The sequence below is a fragment of the Prinia subflava genome, chromosome 3 (assembly GCF_021018805.1).
Source record: "Prinia subflava isolate CZ2003 ecotype Zambia chromosome 3, Cam_Psub_1.2, whole genome shotgun sequence".
In the NCBI taxonomy this organism is placed as follows: Eukaryota; Metazoa; Chordata; class Aves; order Passeriformes; family Cisticolidae; genus Prinia; species Prinia subflava.
This window is the reverse complement of record NC_086249.1, coordinates 38,816,965-38,840,284: the sequence shown is the minus strand read 5'-3', so window position 1 is coordinate 38,840,284 and position 23,320 is coordinate 38,816,965. Positions and strand designations below refer to the sequence as shown.

The following is a 23,320-nucleotide window of genomic DNA, read 5'->3' as shown; positions in this document are numbered from 1 at the left end:
GCTGCCTCCTGTTTCTTTGGATATCAGCATCCCATAAATTCACATTATTTTCCTGGTTTTTGGAAATAAGACTGTGCTAGGATTCCTGATATCAGGAACTGTGTTGGCATTAAGGTGTCATCTTCATATCCAGAAGCAGATGGTTTTTTAGTCTGTGTCACAGTCCCGTATAAAGGGTCAGAGTACAGGTTAGGTGATGTTTATATGTTGTGTATTTTCAGAAAACATGTAGGTAAGAACATAGTAGCTCTGTCCCAGTACCATACCTAGCTCTAGGAATCTTTCCAGTTTGATGTGGAGCATTGAGGTCTGCCTAAAGGCGTCCTGGCTGTGAGAAAGCATATCCTGTTGAGTCTTCTGGGCTGGATAAAATAGGAAGGGCATCTCAGGTATTTTTCATCAGCTTAGGCCTGGTTGAATTCTGCCTGTTCAGGTGTAGAAGTCTAACAGTGGTGTCAGCATCTGAAGCTTACCCACCTCTAGACTGGAGTGAGGTAGACAGAGTACTAACACCTTTAGAGCAGTGTCTGTGAAGATGGACAGCAACATTATGGGTTTATTAGAAGCAGCTGATAACTCTTATCTCAGTGGTAGGCTTGAGTGTACAATACATAAATGATCTGGAGATTTTGAAGGGAGACTGAATATTTGATGTTATGTTTCCACAAAGTTGAAGAGATAAGTGGATGTTGCACGGCATGTTGTGTTCTCAGCAAAGCAAGCATCTCAGCAGGTCAGCGATTTCAGAAATAGTGCAGTCCTGAAAGAACATTTTTTGAACTCCTTTTTGCTGTTGAAGCTGAACGCAGTTCCATCTGTCTGAGACCGCACATTGAGAGCTTCACAGAGGCACTTAAAGAAGTTATGTACTTATGCATAAGGAATAAGATGCTGAAGGAATTGTATTTCATAGATTTATTAATCTTACCATAAAATGGTTACTTTTATACACATATTCACTTTAAAAATGTCCATGGTATACTGATCATCAGAGGAAAAGTCCATACTGATGTATCTTCACCATCTTTCTGAGCTGAACAGTGTGGGTATATGCTTTTGCTGTGAAAATCTGTTTTCTTGGATACTTAGCCATACATCTGCTAATTCCACAAAAAGTGTACAAATTTTCATGTTACCCATTTTGTGGATAAAAGCACTGTGTAAGTACTGACCCTGATTTAAGAATGTATCAGCTCTAGACACGATGAAATTGTCTTCAGGGCTCACATGTCAACAAAAATCAGCTGGTTCACATGTGAAGCTTGGCGAGGAAAACGCTGCAGCGGCACCGGTGCCTTCCCTGCTCCCTGCCTGCCTCTCTCAGACCAGTGCCTTTAGTCAGCAGAGGTTACCTTGCCTGTCTGCCACTGCTCCACAGCTACCACTTGCACAGCTGGGCCAGCCAGCCACTCATCCATGGAAGTGGACAAAAAGCCACTTGAGACCCTGCTCACTGATGGAAGAGGGACAGCAGCCTATGCAGATCACTTGACACAACGTGAGCAAATCCAGAGAGAAAGGTAAAGCAAATCAGGTTCCATGCATTGATACTGTTTGCAGACATGCTAATTCTCATTCCTTTGAACTGAGCCTTTCTCTTCCAGAAATGATTTTAAGGAAATATTTAAACTGTATCTCCTGAAGATTTCAAATAAGACACCAGAGGAAAAGATAGACTGCAAGTCTGCATCTATTAAGCAACAGAGAATTGTGTTCATCTGGGCTGTGCACAGGCTGGCACTGCAGCCTCAGGAAAGGGGCAAATATGGCCAGGGCTTTTTTTTTTTCAAATACACCGCAAAAACCCTGCCCGCTGTAGGGATGGAAGTGTTTGAAAGCAACAGTGACAATCTACATTACCAGCAGCTCCATCAGAAGTACATGTGCCCAGGTGCCCTGTCTCCACAGATGTTTTGCTCTCATTTTGAGCTGAAAATGTAACTTTTTTGTTGAGAAAGGCTTTCAGATCTTGTTAAAAATAGCCTAATAGTAGCTTTGGATTTGACTGACAAGCTAGTTGTTACTATGGCATTTTCACTGTAATAGTCTAGTAATTTTGACCCAAAGAAACACCTTAAGAGGGAGGACAGAGTGACAAAATCTGGAGGTCTTGTGATGACACTTCGTAGTCAAAGCAAGCTATGAAATCATCTGCTGTCCTGCCAAATCCCACTGGAGAGCAAACAGTGTCCTTCACAGAACACACATTTTGCAGGAGAGGATGGGAGCATGGAAGAACCACATTCCTGCCACACAGGAGGTGTGCTGCCCCACATCTTGTGACTTCTGGAATTGATGTAAGTGTGTTTTCCCACCTCTGTCAGCAACCACAGTAATAAAGTGGGCAGAAACTTTCTAAGGTTCTTTATATTACTGTGACTTCATTAAAAATTCTGCTGGAGTAGTGTCACCAGTGTGTTTCACAGTTATTTTGGGAATGGGGGAGAATGAGATCTCTGCATCTCTCTCTGTCAGGCTCCACTGCTAACCAGGCAGTCTGCACTTGTTGGAATTCTCCATCCTTGTTTGTGTTTGCTAGAAGTCTTTGGTTGTGAGCTACATGGGGGATGATAGGAAGTGAAAGGAAAATTTTAATAAAACTTTTTTTGTCATTCAGCTGGAACTTTTCTGTTCCTACTCAGCAATACATTAAGAAGAACAGTTCTGTCTTTGGAAAGGCCTTCCTCTATTACCTCTAAAGAAAACTGGGGAACAAAAGGATGCTTTAAAAAAGAGGTTGATCATGTATATCTGATGTTTCCATTCAAGTTCAGCTTGCCTTACATGGAAAAGAAGTTGAACTAAAAAGCTCCTTACAAACATTTCTACTGGTTTCCAAGTAAGTAACTACAACCAATATCCTAAAAACTGAAGTATTTGAAAACACTTGTCTAATAGAAATCCTAGTTTTACTCTTGCTTTGCAATATGACAACCAATCTGAGTGTCTTTTCCCAAAGTATACCCTGGTTTGCAAAACACCAAAATTACTAAACAGGGGTTTTGAAACTTCCTCTGCAGCTACATACTTTTTTTCCTGGAGCAGTCGCACTGGGCTGTTGTGACCCGAATGTTCTGTGGGCAAAGCTTATGTGCAAGAAGGCAAAGGTGTTTTGTGTTATCCAAGTGATCTCAGTGACTGCACCTGTCTGGTGGAGTGTAATTTAAAACAGATTTGAACTTCAATGAGGTTTGCAGAAGAAGGCATGTTTGTGAAGTATCAGAAGGGATGTGGCACAGCATGAACAAGAGAAGAAACATATATTGCTTCCGTAAAAAATGCTACTGTCTGCAACTGATGAGTAAATTCTTTTGTATTTCTGTCATCAAGGGTTGCAGAAGAAACTCACTGGAATATGCAGACCTGAGCATATAACAGAGATGAAGGAGAACTCTTACAGGAGTGTGTCATGTAATCAACTTCTCCTTGTCTTTTACTGAAGGTTCAGCTCAAGACAGGAGCAAGAAATAAAAGGATTACTTTGCTTTCCTTTCAGCTCTAGTTTTCTCAGAAGAAACCTTAAAGTTCAGTATGTGTCTGAATATCTCTGTATTCAGAGAACTATCAGCTATCAGTTTCTGCATACTAGACTATGTAAATACTAGTGATTTTTACAGTTTTCTTCTGTTCCATATAAAAGTTTAAACTTTAAACACAAATCGGAAAAAAGCCTCAAACCACAAAAACTTTGAGATAGAAACTCTAGTGTTGCTTCTTATGCATGTATTTTTGCATTATTTCAGGTAGCAGAATCACAGTCTTATGTCTACCAGCACATCTTCACAAATGAGGCAGTTTTGGAATAGGGATCATTATTTAGAATGATCTTTGGCTTCCATGAAGTACCATGCCTTGCGAAACCATTGCTCTCTCTTGTGTGTCAGACCCTGCCGAAACTCCATGGATAGATTTTGAGAGACCATGATAACTAAGCAGTTATCAAAATCAACTATTTACACCCGGTTATTTGTGACCAATGTATACCTCTCTTCACTCAAGTTTGTGTTACTACACTAAGTGCACTGACCCTGACTTTCGAGGCAGATCAGTGGTTTTGGATTTTTCACGGCAGCGCTCTTCCCAGCGTTGTTTGCACCAATAAAGTAGTGTAAACAGCGAAGCTTCTGTTAAGGGTATTTCTCCTGTTCGCTAGTCCTGCACAGCAGCCTCGTGACAGTAAAAAAGCAGAGGAGCAGCAGCAGCGAAGGACAGCGGAGGTGTAGCTCAGCGCGCCCCTGCACCGGGATGCCCGGGACGAGGCCGGGCCCTCGCTGCACCACTGCTGAGAGCTTGGGGGGCGCTGCCTGACTACTGCGGACTCCTCCTTGTCACCCAAGAGCTCACGGAGAAAGCCAGTGTCTTCCGAATGTTGTTCATACAGGTGATGAAGCCATTTCTGGAAAAAGAAAGAAAAAAAACCCCTAAAAACCACGAAACAACAAAACAAACGTCCCCCAACCTCGGGGAGGGGGCAGGGCCGCGCAGGGCGCCGCGACAGCGGAGGGGGTGCCCCGTGCGCCGGCTGCAACGGAGCAAGAGGAGCCGAGACACGCGGGCTGGGCTCGGCTCCCCGCTGAGCTCCGGCTTCCGCGACTGGGCGGCGCGGCCGCAGGGGCGACGGGCGGCGGCGGCCCGCTCCTCACCGCGGGGCGGCCACCGCGGTCCCCCCGGGGCAGCGGGGGCGGCCGCGGGGGCGGCGGGGCCCGGGGCCCGCGCAGACGGTAGCGCAGCGCAGGGCGGCCACCGCCGCTGTGCGGGCCCCGCGGCCGCCCGGCTCCCCGGCTCGCTTTTATATTTGCGCGCCCTTTCCCTGCTCGGTGACGTGTCCCGCGGCGCGCCCAACCCGCGGCGCGCTCTGGTCAGGACAATGGGAGCGCCTGGGCCAATCGGCGCGGCGCTCGGCTTGGCGGCGGCCAATGGGCGCGGGGCTGTGCAGAGAGTAATGTTACCAGCGCCGCGAGTGTGAGGAGGCTGCGTATCGATCCCGCGCTCAGCCATTGCGGTGCACCGGGCTGCACAGCGACCCAGCCAGCGCTGGGGCCGGGCGGGCGGCCGCGGGAGCGTCTCTGGGGCTCGGGGCCGAGCGAGGGCTGCGTGCCGACTCTGTCTGACACGGGTGAGTACGCGCCGGGGGCCGCTGGGCCGGCCGGGCGCGCTCGCCCGCCCGCTCGCAGCCGGGCGGTGAGCCGGTGGTGGCCGTCGAGCCGCCGCCGCCGCACGACCGCGGAGCGCGGGGCAGCGCCGGCTCGGACGCCCGTACACAAAGGCGAGCGGGGTTGTGCCCGGGAGACCCTTTTCCTGGGCGGCGAGCCCCCCGGCCGGGGCGGGGCGGGGGCGGCGGGCGACTTCGGGAGAGCGTGGCGGCGGGAGGCAAAGGAACGAGGTGAGGAGAGAGAGGCGGGAGAAGGGAGCCGGGCGAGCGGCCGGGGGTCGCCCGCCGCGGGGGGCGAGGGCCGCGCCGTGCCCCGCCGTAAGCCGCTCACACGGTACCTCGCCGTGGCCGTGGCCGCGGTGGCGGGGCAGGCGGCGGCGCGGCGGGGGCTCCGGGCGGGCTAAGCCGCGCTGCCGGGGCGGTGGGGAGCGCGGGGAAGCGGGGCGCGGGCCGGGGCGCCGCTGGCCCCGCGGCCGCCCGGCTGTAACATGGCTGACGGCAGCCGCGAGCGAGAAAACAAGGCGAGCGGCGCGGAGCAGCAGAGGAGGCGCTCGGGCGGGCGGGGGCGCAGTTCGGGGGAACTTTTTTCTCCAGCAGCCGCCGCTCGCCCGGGCGCGGGTCCGGCGGCCCCGGGGCCGTACAGCTCGGCGGGGCGCGGGAGCGAGCGGGGGGTCCCCGCCGGGGCTTCTGCCGCGCCGCCGGGGCTCGGGCAGGCGCTGAAAGCGCGCTAGTCTCCCCCATCTTCTTCCCCCCCGCTCCCACCCACCTCCCCCCGTCTCCCGCCCGCCCTCCCTCGGCTGCAATGGCTGAGCGTGTGCGCCAGGGTAGCGGCGCGCTCACACAAAGGGAAGGGAGGAAGGAGCCATGTTCTCTGCGCGGCGGCGGCAGCGGGCGACGCCACAGCGGCCATTCCGCGCCGCCCGGGCTGCGCTGCCACCGCCGCCCCCGCGGGCGGGGGTCGCCGCCCGGCCCCGCCGCGGCCCCTCTCGTTGGGGGTCCCGCCGCCCGGGCTCGCCGCCCCGCCCGGCCGCGGGGGGTGTGGTGGCGGCGGGGGGGGTGGGGAGCGGCCGGCTGCTCCTCGGCGCACAAAATGGAAGGAGGCTCGGCGGCGGGTGACCTCCTCCGCCAGGAGCCTGCGCCATGGCGGCCGCTCCCGCCGACACCGCCGCTGCGGCGGCGCGGCCGGCAGGGAGGGAGGGAGCGCAGGCCGGGGCTGCCTCGCCTCATGGCGGCCGGAGCGGGCAGGGCTGGGCATGGGGACGGCCCCCCCGCCGCGGGGGGACGGGGGCGGCGGCGGGAGAACGCTTTGTCCCGCCGGGGCCGGGGGTCGCCGCCTGCGGGCAGCCGCACCCCGGTGGGTGTCCGGCCCCTGGGCATGTGCTCGCAGCTGCGAGCCCTCGCCTCAACGCGGAATAAAACTTACGCATGTTCTCCTTAATAACGGGACTAGTTTTTTGTTTGGCTGGGGGCGGTTTTGCCTTTTTTTCTTTCCCTTTTCTTCCTTCCCTCCACCCCCAGCAGGTCTCTTGAGGGACTTCTGAAGTTTCCCTGTGCCCCCCTCGTAGGGGACGCGTCCAAAATGGCGGGAAGGAGGAGGCTTTTAAACGGCCCGCCGGGGTCGCGGTGCCGAGCGCTGCCGCGGCCGCGCCGTGCCCAGAGCCGCCCGCAGCCCCGGCCCGGCCGAGCCCCGGCCCGCCTGCGCTGGGAGCGTCTCCGCGGCAGGCAGCAGCGCCTTCTGCTTCTTCAGCCCTCTTGTTTACTTGATAGAAACTTCAAACCGGACGTGTTTAGTCACAGAGCAGAAATCTGTTTCTGTCTATCCGCCAAACCGATAGGAAATACAGCTTCTGTGGCAATACGGGCAGGCACCGCCTGCCCTTTTTTTTTTTTCTTTCACGCTTTTTTTTCTTTCCTCCTTCTTTTAATTCGTGCTGAAAAGCAGAGCTTGTCAGAGTGAGAGTGACTTTTTCCAGGGAGCTATGAAGAAATACTCCAAATGTCTGACTTGGGTGTGAAAGTTCCAGGAACGTATTTTTCAGTCCCTGAAAGTGTCAGATAGTGCTCTTGCTGAGCGTAGCTCTGCTGGCTGCACATAAATGTTGTACTTCTTTCTGTGTAGGTTATAACATACTTGAACAAGTGAACTGTTTCATTCCTGTATTTCAAGGTATACCTGCAAAGAGTAGGCTTTTGCAATACACATAAAGATGGATCATAACATATGGCATAGAAAATAATAAAAAAGTCTATTTTGTAAATAAGCACCCAGGGCCTGCAGGGTAGAGGTAGAAACACGGGCTCTAAAAAGAAAGAAATCATTAATCCAGAAGGCCACTGAGATGGGATACTTGGGTACTTTTTCCTTCCTTTCAGCAGAGTTTATTCTTCCCAGGCATATGATTAATACAGTGGTAATAATCATGGTGTGCAGTCTCCACTACTGTACTTGCCTTCAGATTGCTTGGAAGGATAGTTCTTATTTGCAGGAGACAATAACTGCATATTTTAAAGGCCTTTTGAGATTTCAGGGTGCTTACATCCAGGTCACCTCAGACAGGGATGATAGAAGTCTTCAGTGAATTTTCCATAAGGGAATCTTCTTCCCATTGTGTGCTTTCAGAATACTGCTCCAGCAGGTCTTGTTTGGCATGATCCTTGCTTGTGACTTACTTCTGCCTTGGTTTGTTGGAAGTACAAGTTCTTAAAGTGTCTCATTTGCTTCTTTGCAGAAAATCAGCAAAAATGGGCAAAGGTGATCCTAAGAAGCCGAGAGGTAAAATGTCTTCATACGCCTTCTTTGTGCAAACCTGTCGGGAGGAGCACAAGAAGAAACATCCAGATGCGTCAGTGAACTTCTCAGAGTTCTCAAAAAAATGCTCAGAACGATGGAAGGTAGGAATAGCTGCTTAAAAAACCCACAAAACCTTAAATGACTGCTGTTTTCTGAAATACGATTCAAGATTGTAAATTATTTCTTTAGAACCTTGGGTTCTGGGTAAGTATGAAGTGCAGTTCGAAGATGAGTGGTAACTATCCATTGTCCTTGTCTTACCTTTAGCTCCCCCAGCTGAAATTTTGGAATGGACTTTGGTATGTTTTTGAATCTTAAAATACTGTTTTGATCCTTGTGTGTCCCTTCTGAGGTATTCTGTGATTCTAATTGCCTTCCAGACTATGTCTTCTAAGGAGAAAGGGAAGTTTGAAGATATGGCAAAGGCTGACAAGCTTCGTTATGAAAAAGAAATGAAAAACTATGTACCACCTAAGGGGGAAACAAAAAAGAAGTTCAAGGATCCAAATGCACCGAAGAGGCCTCCGTAAGTGGATTCCTAGCTTTAGGTTGTCTTGTTTGGCACCATCACACTGGTGTGTATCTATAAAATGGTAATTTTATCCAGGAGCTTCAGAAATACAAGATCTTCTTAACCAGTAGTGTGAAGATAGGTTGAAGTTTTAGTTATGAATGCTAAGGTTTTCTTTTCAGGTAGGCCATCCCATTATCAAGGTTGGAGTGATGGCAGCCTTTAAAAGTAGATGGAAGACTAGACTACGTGCGATTCTGACTGATTTTTCTAATTTCTGTTGAGAGCATAATTGCAGTGTAATATGGCACTAAAGTACTGCAGACCCTGCTCTCATCACCTGTTGGCTTGAGCAAAATTTTTGATTGACAGTCAATTTAAAATTGGAGGCTTTTGCACAGAACAGGTTTGAGGGGTGATCTTCCTCAAAACCAGCTTGGAATATTCAAACTTTAGCCACACCATAGTCACAACTGGCTTCAAATTCATCTCTTACTAGACACCAGTACTTTATTATGTGCGTAACTGAGCTAATGTTGAAAGGGGCAGGGAAGTTCTTTACAAGCTAATGTTCTTACTTGGGCTGGTGCTGTGGTCGGAAATGCTACTTTCCTGATGAATACTGCAGCCTCCCACCTCTAACAGTTCTGACCTAACATTTGCTGCCCTTGTATCATTCACTTACTCTAATTTCTAAAGCTTTTCTCTGTGTCTGGTATGTAAAACCTGCCTATCCGGGGATCCTGCCAAAAATGGGACCAGATGTGCAGCATTACTTGAGAGAAAAGGGTGCTTGGAGTTTGCCAAGTGGCTTGTTCAGTTCTGATGCCTTCCATTGTAACCAACATCTGTCTCACTTTTAGGTGCTTTTTCCAGAATGCTCTTAAGGAACAGTAACAAAGGTCCCAAAAGCTGCTGCTGTAGCAAAGTCTAAAATTTAAATAATCTTCTCTTCTCTTATTTTTCTTCTGTAGTTCGGCATTTTTCTTGTTTTGCTCTGAGTTTCGTCCAAAAATCAAAGGAGAACATCCCGGTCTGTCCATTGGAGATGTTGCAAAGAAACTGGGAGAGATGTGGAACAACACCGCTGCAGATGAAAAACAGCCTTATGAAAAGAAGGCTGCCAAGCTGAAGGAGAAGTATGAAAAGGTAACACTGACATTTAGGGAAATGCTTTGGGGAGGCCAAACCTCAGTTTACACAGTTTTTCCCTTATTGTGTACCCTGATACCTGATGTTGCAAGTTACAGTATGCTAATGACATCATTCATTACATTTGTTGGAAAAGGTTGTATGCAGGAGCAAATGGTTCATTGGGTTAACACTAAACTGGAGTCCTTTACCTTGAACTATTTGCATTTGCCTGTTATTTTGAGCTGTCACTGGTGCTTTAATGAATACCATGGGTTCTGTATCATTACTAAATCCCTAGGTCACAGCAGAGTTTGAGTTGAGTTGGTAGCAGTAAGTAATGCTGGTAAGGAATGAATTGGTTCTCCCTAATTTTGGGCATACTGGTGAGCATCCTTGAATGTTAGGATAAGTGATACACATAGATGATTTTTAAAATGTATTCCTGGGAAAATGACAAAACACAAAGGAGATGCTAGTTTTAGGTGTTTTTCCTGGCCTTACTTAGTGTCCATGTCCTTTCTAGTAATGAATTTGGTTAATTATGCATAAGAAGCAGCTTGTCATACAATTTTTTAAATTATTAAGGCTAAACCCTGCCGTCATCACTGGAGTTGTAGAATTCTGTTGCGCACACAGGAGTGTGCTGCACATGGTTTTATTTCTAGAGGCAGATTCCCATCCCAAAATGTGGAAGCCAGGGGAGGAGGAGGGATGGATGCACATTGGCATCCCCTGGCGATGCTTCACAAGGGGCCAGCGACCACCCATGGCTGGCATGCAGCACCTGTCTCCGTTGTGTGCTGTCACCTTCCTTTGGATATTTCTCCTGCTGGCAAAGAAACCCAGGTTCAAGATTTTTGCACTGTAGTGTGCAAGGTGGAACCTTGTAGCCCTGTTGATGTGCCAGAGAGGAGTTGCAAGTCTAGGAGCTTTCCCAAGTGGTGCTTTCTGTACAACTTCATGCTAATTGCTTGTACGCACAGCAGTGCAACTCAGATGTTTTTTAAATGATAGAATTATAAATCGTTATTCACAGATAGTATTTAAATGTAGGTAGCAATGTCTTTATTTCTTACACTTACATGGGAGGTTTTAAGGTGTGGTAATCTTTGCTATTTCGCTGTTTGGCCTTTGACTTAGTGGATATCATCTCAAAATTTCTGCTAAGCTTTAAAGGAGTCCAAGAGAACAGTAAGATTAGTGCTGTAGTGTTCATTAGGTGGGGAATATTTGAAGATTTGGCCCATCTGTGTAAATGTGTTGATGTTTCTCTGTAGCTGGTGTGTGTAAGCTTTGTAGATCAATTGTCCTACCTAATTGTTTTACTGTTTTGGCACAAAGTCGGGAAGTCTTAACTGCATTTATGACTTTGCCTTCCAGGTACAGTTTTGACTTCCCTGTAACAGGAACTGAATTCTGTGTGTTTCAAACGACTAGAATAAATTTATTGCATGCAGAAGGTGGCACTGTCTACCCTTTAATCAAGTTCTTATACCTTTTATTTTGTAAACTTCTGCTAGGCAGAGTTCAGTCTAACTGTTCTTTGCTGAGGCGTAACACTGCAGCTGTTAGGCTGGGTCATTCTGCTGTGTTCTGGGTGGCCAATCCCAGTTTTGTGCCTCGAACAAGGGCTTTCCTCTGCCTTTCTCTAGGCTTGTAGAAGGTAGGGCTAGGAAGGGACCTTAAGAGGTCTCCCTACTTCATTTCCCTGTGGGATAGTGGGCTCAGCTGTGCCTGTACCATCAGAGGCAGCAGCTTTTCCAGCCTGTTCCCAGAAGCCCAACAATGCAGATTCCTCAGCAGCCATAAAAGCAGTGTGTAGTAGCGTGCCAGAGTAATTCCTGTGTTAGAGGGTTCCCCTTTCTTTGGCTTCAGTTCACCTCGGAGCTGAAGGGGCAGGTGCCTGGGTGACTGCTTTCACAAGTGCTCTGTGGAGCTTTCTCAGAACCTCTTGGCTGGTTAAATCTTTGAGAGATTGTTCCTGCTTTTCTTCTCCAAGGATATTGCTGCATATCGGGCCAAAGGGAAGGTTGATGGAGGCAAGAAAGTAGTTGCCAAGGCTGAGAAGAGCAAGAAGAAGAAGGAAGAGGAGGAGGATGAGGACGAAGATGAAGAGGATGAAGATGATGAAGAGGAGGAAGAAGAGGAGGATGAAGATGATGATGATGATGAATAAGTCTCTTTTAGAGCAATTTCTTTCTTGTCTATAAAGCATTTAACCCCCCTGTACACAACTCACTCCTTTTAAAGAAAAAAAAAATTGAAATGTAAGGCTGTGTAAGATTTGTTTTTAAACTGTACAGTGTCTCTTTTTTTGTATAGTTAACACACTACCGAATGTGTCTTTAGATAGCCCTGTCCTTAGTGGTATTTCAATGGCCACTAACCTTGCCTGGTACAGTGTGGGGGTTGTAAATTGGCATGGGAATTATAAAGCAGGTTCTTGTTGGTGCACAGCACAAATTTAGTTATATTTGGGGATGTAGTTAATTTCTCATCTTCAGTTGTCTCTGATGCATCATAAAATTAATTGTTGTTCTGTTAACTGAATACCACTCTGTAATTGCAAAAAGGAAGAAAAAAAGTTGCAGCTGTTTTGTTGACATTCTGAATGCTTCTAAGTAAATACAATTTTTTTTATTAGTATTGTTGTCCTTTTAATAGGTGCCCTTGAGAATCATACTTTTTCTTTTCTCTTTTTTTTTTTTTTTCTTTTTTTTTTTTTCTTTTGAGGGGAACTCATCTTTTGCTTTATTGAATGCCCGTATGGGATCACGGGAATATTACAGTTTTCATCTTTCATATAACCAGCTGATAAACAAAGCTTTGATCTGCATACCCTGCATTATCATGATAGGGTAAGAAAAGAAATATATAGGCATATGATGAAAATATTCTTCCATAACTGGAAACAACAAAAAATTCAATCTCAGCAAACGGATACTTGTTCAGATTTTTGTGAAATGTAATATTCTATTGCGTTGCATGAGTTTACCAGTCTTGGAGAGTTGAGAAGTACAGAGTTCAATTTTACAGAAACTAAATACTTTGGGGGGTGGGGAGGGAGGGAATGTTAAATTTTGTCCTAGAAGGACCCATAGGAAGAGTGTATGTCCATCCGGTGTGGAGAAATTTACACGTGTGACTCTGTTACCATGTAATGGAAGTTATATTTGTAAATCTCTGAACACCTGGGAGTGATGAGCGTACCTAAAATGTGTAAAGTTAAAAGCATGAAATGACCATATTATTTTTTGGTGACAGGTCTGGTGATGGCCACGGGCTTTATACCATGAGACTCCTGGTAGCAAAGGGCCCACAAGAAATGATTTTTCTTTCTAAGATTTCTATAAATGGTACCATTATTATTTGTTAAATCTATGTAAATTCATATTTGTATTCTTGAAATTCTAGTTTTAGCCCTTTAAACAAAGTTGTATATTGTCTCAAATTGAAAATGAGATAAGATGTATTTTTCCTGTTAGGTTTTATACCGCACTCTTGATGTTTGCCCATTTTTAAGTTAAATATAGTTGTATGGAAAAGTACATTTTATTAAATTTTGCATTAAAAAGTTAAATGTTTATGGTTATACCAACAATGTCTAATTTGGTCAAATACAGTTCTCTTCCAAAACCAAAGCTAAGGGGTTTTTTGCATATTTAGTAAAACTTCAAGTGCTGGCAGCTGTAACTATTTTCACATATACCTGCTTACCAGTTTGGGGGACAATTCGGCAATTTTGTGGTTACAAAATTATGGTTCTCTTAAGTGCCAGTGTTAAAAAACAAACAAAAAAAAGCATTCTTGTAATTTTACACGCTTTTGTGATGGAGTATTGTTTTGTTATACAATTTTGACTTTCAGATTCTTATTTCGATTTGCATTTATGTATAACTTCAGGAGAAATATTGAACATCTGAAATCCTGGATGATACTAATAAACTAATAATTGCAGAGGTTTTAAATACTTAGTTAAACGGCTCACTTAATACCCTAAGGATTTGGGGGCTTTTGTGTGTGTTGGTGTTCTCAGATATGTACATCATCCCTGCTTTCTGTTTCAAGCAGAAAAACGATGCTGTTTGCAAGGTCTCGATGTAGAAAGGGTAGGACAGACAGACTTTTTTGTCTCCTTAAACTGGATATTACACATTCAAATGTTCGTAACTGATGACAAATAAATTTTCTGTGCTGAAGGGTTTTTTTGTTTCCCCAGGTCATCAGAGGAAAGTAGACACATTTCTTGTTCTTGGAACAAGCATTCTTAATGAGAGCCCCATAATCTTGTGCCTTTGTTCTCAGTGCTTGATGTTGACAGAAGTAACCTAGAGGATTCAGCTGAACTTAGGAGATGAGTAGCGAGCGCTTCCCCGGCAGCCAGGCACGGCCTTTGCCCTGCCTTTGACTTTAGCACAGTGGTAACAGAGCGTGCTGGAGGCTGGAGAGGGTAGGTAATGTAATCATCGATGCTGCTTACTGAGGAAAAGAACCCCCTGTGTCACTGCAGAGGCTGGTGATGGGTGGGAGATGCTGCAAAGCCTCCCCAGCTCTCCAGAGTGGCTGTGGTTTTCTCAGGAGTGCTTGGTACGTTCCTGTAATTCAGTTGAGCTGCACATGGATGTCAGGAACAAAGCCTTCGCTTGTGTCTGCCATAAAAGGGTTTGAAACAGTGGAAGTGTTGTTGGGGAAAGAGAAATGCCATAGGTAGATCAGTTCTTCTTTTTAAAGAAAAGCTACTGCAGGTTGTTGCTGGAAAGGACCTCGCTGTTCCACAGCTGTGCTCCCCTGGAAGCTCCAGTGGTTAATGAATCCTCTTGGTCAGAACTGTCTGAGTCTCTTCACGGATGGGTCAGACTTGGGCACTGCAAGATTGCCTGATCCGAGGTCAGTTACTGCTGACACTTCAGCCTGAATCTGCCTTCCCTTGATCTTTCAAAGTGGGTGCTTGCTGTGGAAGAGGGATAATGAGCAGTGGAAGTGCGACTGGTTTAGGTAGTGGTTCCCTACAGGGGAACTGATGGCGTTGACATCACTATCAAAAAGCATCTCCTAGGGCTGTAACCTTCACATAAATGCTTGTTGTAGAGGTAAAGAACAGGCTTTTGCTGTTCTAAACAACAAAAAATTGATTGGTCTGGAGAGAACTTGAATGTTAAAACGTGGGAGTTACTCAAGATACCTTGAATGCCAGATGAAACCAGACTGATTTTTATGGTTATCTCGAGTTGGTCCTGAAAGAAGCTGCAGCTGCAACCACCTAGATATGCTCTGTAACTTTAAGCTGGTGTAAGTAAATGTATGGACAATGTTCATCCCTTCTGCCCAGCTTTCAGTGGTCACACCAGCTCTAGCAAACAGCTGAGCTTATTTAACAAAATGTTTCTGTCCAGGCCAAGGGGCCCCTGGAAACCTGAACTAAGGGGTGTGAAGTGGCTGATTTCTGCAGCTTAATTAGGGTGCTGCTGACACTGAGCCTCTTTACAGCTGCTTTTATCAGGGTAACCAGCCCATCCTGAAGGAGAAAAGGCTGAGTAACAGCTGGGTCTAGGTTTGCTAGAAAGTGGGATGATGGATTTCAGTGACTCCTCCAGAAGAGGAGCCGGGTGGACTGCAGCCACAGCATTAGGTTCTCTGGATGGGAGACAAGCCGAGCTTGGGAAAAACCTCTCCTAATTCTTGCCAGCCTAAGGGATGGACCTGCTAGTTAAAATAAACATTCCCATTCTGCCTTCCCAGCTATGCCTGACAAGGAGATTAAAGGAATAAAGGCAATGTGCTGTGTTGGGTTATAATGAGTTATTCAATGCAGAGTCTGTAACAGAGACATGGCAAAATACAAAGATAGTGTTTAATACAAGAGATGATTAATTTTCACCATTTCCAGGCTGTGCCAGTGGCAGCTGACAAGCTACAGGCTTTTAGGACCAAAATGTGCCAATCATTTTATTAATAGTAAAATGCCAAATATTTTCAAGCATTCCTCCACTATATTCTTTAGCTTACAAGTCTGTATTTGACTGCAGATCACATCTTTTTGGGGCGCTTTAGCAAAAAATAACTGTGTGACATTTTCTTTTGGCAGGCTGCAGCAGACATTATTTTAGCACCTGAAATACATTCAGGGACGTTTTACAAACGTGCTAAGTCCAGTGGGGTGCCTAAATGTGGGTGTATATCAATAAACTTTTCCCCAGACTTAGCTACTGGATTGCACTCTACATCGTAAAACCACTTTGAGGTGGTCTTAATTTAGCCTAGTTTATCCATTTTAAATTAACACCAGCCTTTATTCCAAAACAATGTACTTGCAGACAAGCTGTCAGACTCTATTCCAATGTTTGAGTAAAAAAAAGCAGGAAAAGTAAATCTCTGAGTTTTTTGTCATTTTGCTGAAGTTGTCTTGTGTTTTTATTTTGTATATATTGTGTGTGCCCTGGCTTTTCTTTTGACAGTACTTCAAGCTGAAAAACAAAGATGGATTTTTTTTTTCCCCAGTGAATTTATTATGAAGAATGAAGGTCAGATTCCTCTTACGGCTGCTTTGAGCTTTTGAAAAATACAGCATGGCTTCTGCTTCGAGAGCACCTAATTTTGAAATCCATCTTGCTGAAGCAATTGCTATTAGAGGTGACCCACAAGAGAGACGAGCCTTCCCTTTTGCCACTCTGTGATGGAATAAAAGACTTGAGCGATAAATTAGCTTAGTCTACCTGTTTGCCACATCAGAAGCTCAAGCCTTCCCTGCAGCAGGAGTGCTCGAGATCAAGCTAAGCAGCAAGAGGCAGAGCAGCACGGAGCAAGGAGGACAGACAGGCAAATGTGGTGGGGTTTTTTTTAACTACACCTTTTAAAATTTTGCTTCTATTGTTAAAAAATGTTTGACTTAAATGACGGTCATTTGGCACAGAGGAAGTTTATCCACGTGCTTCCAGCAGCCTTTCACCTATTAAGGCAGCAAAAGCTCAATTCATGTATTTCTGACCTCCTAAAAGTTCCTCAGTAAAAACAGGAAGCACCAAGCACCACAGCTTGAATGCCTGGAAAGGACCCATCTCCCTGCACATCTTACAGCAGCAAGAGGTCACCATGTAAATGGTTTTTCCAAGAAGCCATTCAAGAAATCAGGCGTACGGAGGGGAAACTGAGGACGTGTGCTGCTGTGTTTGGCAGGGGCATTTGTTACCAAGGATAAAAACGGTTTTGAAGAAATGTCTGGGAAGACATCCCTGACCCCTCCTGCTCCTTCCCAAACTGAAATGTAAGAAAACAATGAAAATAATGCCTTTATGGGAAAAAAAAATCTCCCTTGCCAAAATGCTGGGGTTGACCACACTCTTCCTCATCCCAGCCCAGCAGAAAAATGCGCATCCCCTAAACACTGGCCAGCGGCACCAGAGATGGTCTGGGGGGCATTGATGGCAACTGGGGGGTCAGTCCCAGCAGCCCCCTCCTTGCTGCCAGTTTGCTCCTGGTGTTGGGGACACTGAGTGTTAAAACTGCTAGGAAGAACATCAGGTCATGCCAGAGCTGGATGCCTCACGCCTGGCTTTGAAACACAAGATGCAGAGGGAGCACAGGGCGGTGGGCTGCAAGCAGGGATAGCAGGAAGTAGCCCTCTGAAAACTCAGCTAAGGAAGTTAAAAACCAGGGTGATCATTAAAACAACTCTCGAATTTGTGCGGTGGTGATTCCTAGAAGAGAGAACTTTCTTGCAAGACATGCGCTGCTAAATGATTGAGTAACAGTGACTCATGTTTTATTATCAGCGGCGCTTACGCTCGCTTCGGATTTGTTGACACACATTTCTCCTGATGCCTGCCAATAAGGAAGATGCTGTGAAGCAGCACTGTAATGTAAAACTGGTGCTGGAAGATGTAGGTGAGGGCTGATCACAGTCTGAGCCCCTCGGCACCGGAGCAGCTTTTGGGAACAGTGTTGGTTTTGCAATACCAGCCACCGATGGAAAGTGCTGGTGGGTTTCTGCTCCGGGGCGCTGAGAGGCTCGGCACCCACGTGGGTTGTCGGGGCGTTTCGCAGGACTAATCCCTTGGAACCTGCCTGATGTCTGGTCCCAGCGTCACACCCGGAATGTGTCCGTGGCACCCAGTGGGAGGCTGCCCATGAACGAGATCCCTCCTTGCACCAGCGCTGCTCTGAGTCTCCTTCCAACACAGTTTCCTTTGAGGTGGAAGAAGGAAGTGATCTATTTTGGGGGAGCATTCTAGCCAGATGTTCGGTGACGGCAGCACTGTCTGTCGCTGCATGCTCTGCTGCCGCCCAGGAGCTCCGGGCTCTGCCTCCCTGCCTGGTGACCCTGCCCCTTCCTGCTGCCCTGCCTGACCTCCGCCGCTGGCAGCCCTGCTCCAGGAGGAAGGAGGGAGTTCACCTCCCTCGGCTGCGGGGGGCTGGATCTGCGTCCCCCAGCTAGCACAGGAGGGCTGTCCTGCTGCCCCACCACCCCCAGGCAATCAGCGCCAGCCCCGTGGGGCCAAGGGTGCTTAGGAACTCCCCTAACAGCGTGAGCAGCACTTGTCTTCTACAGTCCTGCAGCACGGAGGGATAAACCATCATGTTGCTGCTGTCACAGGGTGGAACATTCTCAGGATGAGCTGCTGCTGCCTGGGATCCATGTCCCCGGTCTGCTGGCCTCGACACTCGTCTTTGAGTCCCCTGTTCCTTGTGACGTGGGTTTTTCTTTTCATCTGAATCATTCAGTATGACTTTGGAGCACAATGGAGCTGTGATTTTTTTCGAAGCCACCAGCCTGCAGGAAACAGAAGGTCTCTGAATAAAAGGGAGGCTCTTGTTACAACTTCCCTCTTATTTACTGTTCCCAGTAGCAGAGAAGTAAAAAGACAATGAATGAAATGGAGGATTAATCACGCGTAGCACTGAAATATAAACAAGGAGACAGCGTGTCCCAGTGCTGCTCCGAGCAGTGGCTCGTGCCTGCAGTGTGCAGAAATCTCTCATCACTGAGACCTCCTGGATTTCATCAAAAAGACCAAAAGGCAGAGGAAGCCCCACAGGTGGTTTTTCAAAGGTAAACTTGCAAACTGAGTAATTTCCATGGACTTTTCTCAGCTCAGTGCTCTTAAAACTTAAGTTCAAGTTGATATTCCCTGTGCTTAATCACTGGTCCATGACTTTTGCAGAGGAAACTTCCTATTTTTCTGCATTATTTTTAAAACAATAAAAGTTCAGGACAACTCCTTTGTCCCACAGAATACTTTTAAAAACACTTCAGAGAGAACCTACTGTGCTGCACAGTGTGGAGCTCTGTTCCAAAAAGGAGCTGTGGTCATTAGCCTTGCTCCCTTTTTCACTTGCTTTCGGGTCGGTATTCAAACACCAAAGGATTACTAATCACGTTCCTTATTTATTTTTTTAATCAGACATTTACCTGTGTTTGATATCCAGCTATAGATTTTGAGCATTCACACCAGCCTTTGCCAAGGTGTCGAGCTCCTGAAGTTAACTGGTAATAAATTAACCTTGGGAGGTTGTTTGCGTGAGGCAGATTACGTGCATGCAGCTTTGTGAAGGCTTTAGTGAAGCAAAACGTAGGAAAGGAAAGTGGAAACAGGGATGCACAATACAATTCAAATTGCCTGAAATGCCTGTAATAAATACTTGTTTTGTGTAGCTGAATATCTGCATCTGTCAGGTAAGTACTGTTAAGTTTTTGGCATTGGGACAATGCATTTAATGTCAAGGTTGAGGTGAAGTGCATAATTGTAAAACTGATAGGGAAACTGCTCCCTGTCCTTATTTAAAAGCTCCAACAAACCTCTTAACTGTTCATTTTACAGTTCTCTTTAGAAAACATATATGAAAAACCTCAAGAAAGTTTATTTGGGCCACCTGCAATAATAAAATTTAAGTGACCCAAGTCTGAAAATAACACCATACTCAACTGAGTCTAAAAAGCCAGAGCATGGGATACATTTAAGCTAAAAACCAAAACCAACCCATGTGAGTTAACACAAGACTTGGAGGATTATGTGGATACAAGTCTAGGTGACCAAAGAGGTGGTGCTACTTAACTAATCCTTGCTGTAACCTTCTGCCCAGACTTTGCCTGGGCCAGGGAGCGTGGGGCAGGCACTGGGCAGGCAGGAGCCCTGCCAAAGGCTCCTCCTGGCCTTGTCTCCCTGCCTTCCCAGGGGCTTTCCAGCTTGCACTTTGTTTCACTTTCTCTTTCTGCTGTGCAGGGCTGTTCTGGAAGGGTTGCAACATCCTCTATCAATTATTTATACTATTTGCATGGAAATAATAACAAAATAGATATTCTTTTTAATATTAGTATTAATTTTTTAAAAAATGCTACTAAAGCCATGCTGGTGCTGCATGAAACTAGTTGGTGATATTCTTTTAAATGCCCTTCCTAAAAACTTTGTAAGAGGGGAATTGCATTAACCTCTCAGCTGCAGCTTCCCTGTTTACACACAGCAAAAGGCACTGCCAGCCTGAACCTGCCTTGTCAGGAGCAGAAGCGTGACCCCTGTGTGTCCCACCACCCTGATCCCCTGGCACCTGCAGCCCCCAGGTGACTTGATTTGCCAGCAGTTCCCTGGAGGGGAAGAGGAGGTGGGGAAGAACTGCCTGGGGTCTTTGGTCATGGTATGAGTGCTTCCCAGACAGGTGCTTTTTGCTTGCCTTTGGTTGTACCTATTTTAGGGTAATTAATAATAGAGACAACCTGAGCAACCCAAATTTAGACAGTCTTTGGAAATCCAGATAAAAAGTTCTGGAAAGAGTTGGTGGTGTTTGTCTTTCTACCTGCTATGGCAGAGGTTGGAGGATCTCAAGTCAGGATGGGGGTTTGCCACTGTGCCCTGCTTGGTCCCCACTCTGGTTGCAGCCTCCAGGTTTGGCTGCTCTACCACTTGCCTGGGAAGCCTGTCCCAGTGCTTGACAAAATGCTAATAAATGTTTTGCTCCATATTTTTTCTCTTTCCCCATAACATTCAAGTTTCAGCAGACTACTGGCAGAAACTTGGTGAATCTTCAGGATAAGAAGATTCCCAAAATTTATAGGGCTTTGCTTGCTTTTGGTCTTGGTTTGCCAAATCCACTAAGTCACCTGGAATTTTATAAAATTGTCATTCTACAACGGATTGAAAGAAATAGATTATATATTGTTACGAGGTCTGAGGGTCTCTCCCTGCCAGGGTTCTAGCGGCCTTTAGTCTCTCTGCCGAGGCTTCTGGGTGCAGGACCCATGGCCTGGAGCCTTAAACCTCCACCCTCGAAATTAAAGAGGAATTTCTAAACAGGAAGGTGTGTGCTCCACGTCTCACCCAGCCAGGGTGAGGAGGAGCACAGGGAGAGGGGTGCAGGTCCTGCCCCCTGGCCCAGAACCCTGTGCCTCACTCCTTCTGTGTCCCCTGGGGTGCTGCAAGTAATAGGAGCTGCACGAGGTGGTGACAAGTCCCCAGCATTCCGGGTGTTTGATCCAAGGAAATCACCAGTGAGCCAGGAAATGTCAAGATTACATCACATGCATAATCTTTTAAAGCCCTGAAAAGGAGCTTGTTAAAATCTGTGTCTCTGCAGTGTGATCCCAGTTCCTTTCATTTTTGCTTTGCTTTTCCATTTCACGGGAACAGGCAGGCAAATCCTTCTCCCAGATATCATTTTACTTTTCCCTCCTTTTGAATTACAGCACTTCTGTTTGCTGTGGCCTTGCCACTCACTGGGGCTGGAGGAGAATGTCCCCACTTTGCTGGGCCCCCAAAGGGAAGATGCTGGGATGCCCAGGGCCTGTGGGGATACAGCTGCAGCCCAGCTTGTCTGCACTGGGAACGAAGAGAGAGGACGGGGAGTGGAGCTGGTGCCCCTTCCCCTTGTGTTTGCTCATGTTCCGGGTGGGCGCCCTGGGCAGCCCAACAGCGCTGCAGGGAAGTGCCAAAACTTCATGGAGCAAAACTGCACCTCGTTACTCCACTGATTCTGCAGAACTATTAAGGAGCATCCAGCAGAGTATGTGACCCACACATGTTTAATTTCTTTTACAGGTTCTGTTTTGATATATGCTGGATGGGTTTTTATAAAACAAAGATTTATTGGAACCTGGAATTTTATGGCTTTAAGGTTTCCTTGAGTCCAGATTGTGAGTTTCTCCTTTTGGAAGAGGAGGAGAAGGTTTAAAAAAGCCCACCTGCCTGTGGCACTTACGAAACCCTAGGCCAAGGATGACACCTTTTCCCTTAACTTCTACTATAATATCAAACAAAAATTTACCGTCAAATATTATGCCTTCCATATGCAATGCCCTGCTGTAGTTATAGATCACAGCAATCGTGTTGGGCTTCTCTTTTTCAAGTTTTTATCTGTTCCATAAGGAAGTCAGGACGCGGTGTAGGGTCCAAGGAGAAGCAGCAAGGCAGGAAAAACCCAAACCATGCATAATTAATGACAATGTGCTTTCACTTGTGCTCTTGATTTTTCTTGTAAAAGCGCGGCCATGCCCTTGCTGCCTGCAAGGCTGAGGAAAGCAGTGTATTTTTAAAACACAGTGCCAGTGTCAGACAGCTCCAAGTGCTCTGGTAGGAAACAACCAGCATCCAAGGAAGCACAGCCTGAGCCCAGCTCTCCGGTTACCACGACATAAGTAAACAAACAAGTTTATCACAAGTAATGAGGGCATTGTGCCAGTTTCAGTTAAAATAATGAAATAAATAAAAAAGAAATCAACTCCAAACCAACAAATCATTACAGCATGAGGAAAGTCCTGAATGAAATTGATTGTTCGTGCCAACACCAGAAATATATCTTGTCATAAACTCGGGTCTCCACATCTGCTTCAGCACCAGCGGATTCTTTATAAACAGCCTCTTTAATTTTATCTAACAGCCTGTTAGCAGACATGCAGTCCAAAAATACATCTTCTTTTCTTCCTCGCGCCATCCTGAGCTTGGCAGGGCACCAAACATGAGGTTCAGCTCGTAGTTCAAAAAAGCCCTTCTTTAAGCATTGACTGGGCTTGATTTAATAAAAACCCTGTCCAGCTTCCTCCGGGCAGCCCTAATGGGATGCAGAGCCCAGTGCTTCTCCGGGGCTGCTCCAGACCTGCTGTGTGTTGGCCAGTGAGATTTTTTTTGTGGTGAAACAATATTGCTCTGTGGTGGAATTGGGGAACCGGCTGGGGTTCTCCAGAATGTCTCCCCTGAGGGGTGCAGAGCTTCACTTTCAGCTGTGCCACCCTCTGGAAATGGAAGTGAGCAGGCAAAGCATAAAAGCAAAGCAGAGCCACAGGGCCGTCCTGGTGCCCCTGGTAGCCCCAGGGATGCTCCAGTGCCGCTGGTACCCAGCCGCACTCCCACCGGCCCTGCCTTCCCCAGGGGAAGGAGAAAAAAGCATCAAAGCCCCTAAAGTTTGGGCTTCCAAACTCTGAGTTCTCCTGGGGGCACATCTATCCATCGTTTCCCCGGTGGGGCACTGCCAAGCACTTGGAGATGCTCCTGAAGGAAAGCCAGCACTCACCGAAATAGAGGGGGTGTTGCACTGGGGCTGGTTCCCAGAGGGTGGCCCCGACACCAGAGGCAGGACATGCACCTTCACACTTCCTGACACTGGTGTTCCCAAGCACAACACTGATTTTCTGGCTCCTGATTGCCTGGGAAAGCTGGAAGGCATCAGCCATTGGCTGACTTTTAATGCCAGGACAAAAGTGGCTGACATCACCTTGGAAGATGAAATTCCTGCTGTGAGGACTGCACCAAAT

General features: G+C 47.0%; 3 protein-coding genes across 4 annotated transcripts in view; 1 reads left to right on the top strand and 2 right to left on the bottom strand.

Moving 5' to 3' along the window:
• Nucleotides 1–3,708: 3,708 nt before the first annotated feature.
• On the bottom strand, nucleotides 3,709–7,875 carry LOC134549197 (proline-rich protein HaeIII subfamily 1-like). The gene is made up of 2 exons (XM_063394749.1): nucleotides 5,993–7,875; nucleotides 3,709–4,396 (listed from the first exon to the last, which is right to left on the bottom strand). The coding sequence occupies exons 1-2, from the start codon at nucleotides 6,527–6,529 to the stop codon at nucleotides 4,064–4,066; spliced, it is 870 nt and encodes a 289-aa protein (XP_063250819.1). The 5' UTR covers nucleotides 6,530–7,875; the 3' UTR covers nucleotides 3,709–4,063.
• On the top strand, nucleotides 4,935–13,556 carry HMGB1 (high mobility group box 1). Of its 2 annotated transcripts, none has more exons than XM_063394750.1 (5): nucleotides 4,935–5,116; nucleotides 7,882–8,044; nucleotides 8,324–8,469; nucleotides 9,429–9,603; nucleotides 11,588–13,556. In XM_063394750.1, the coding sequence occupies exons 2-5, from the start codon at nucleotides 7,895–7,897 to the stop codon at nucleotides 11,762–11,764; spliced, it is 648 nt and encodes a 215-aa protein (XP_063250820.1). In that variant the 5' UTR covers nucleotides 4,935–5,116; nucleotides 7,882–7,894; the 3' UTR covers nucleotides 11,765–13,556. The 2 variants fall into 2 exon arrangements, with proteins under 2 accessions (XP_063250820.1, XP_063250821.1); XM_063394751.1 differs by lacking the exon at nucleotides 4,935–5,116 and adding an exon at nucleotides 5,236–5,383.
• LOC134548534 (uncharacterized) overlaps nucleotides 11,842–23,320 on the bottom strand; it is an 81,037-nt gene continuing 69,558 nt past the window's right edge. The window contains exon 7 of the mRNA XM_063393436.1: nucleotides 11,842–18,355. Coding sequence (XP_063249506.1) covers nucleotides 18,303–18,355 — 53 coding nt within the window. The 3' untranslated portion in view covers nucleotides 11,842–18,302. The remainder of the gene's footprint in view (nucleotides 18,356–23,320) is intronic.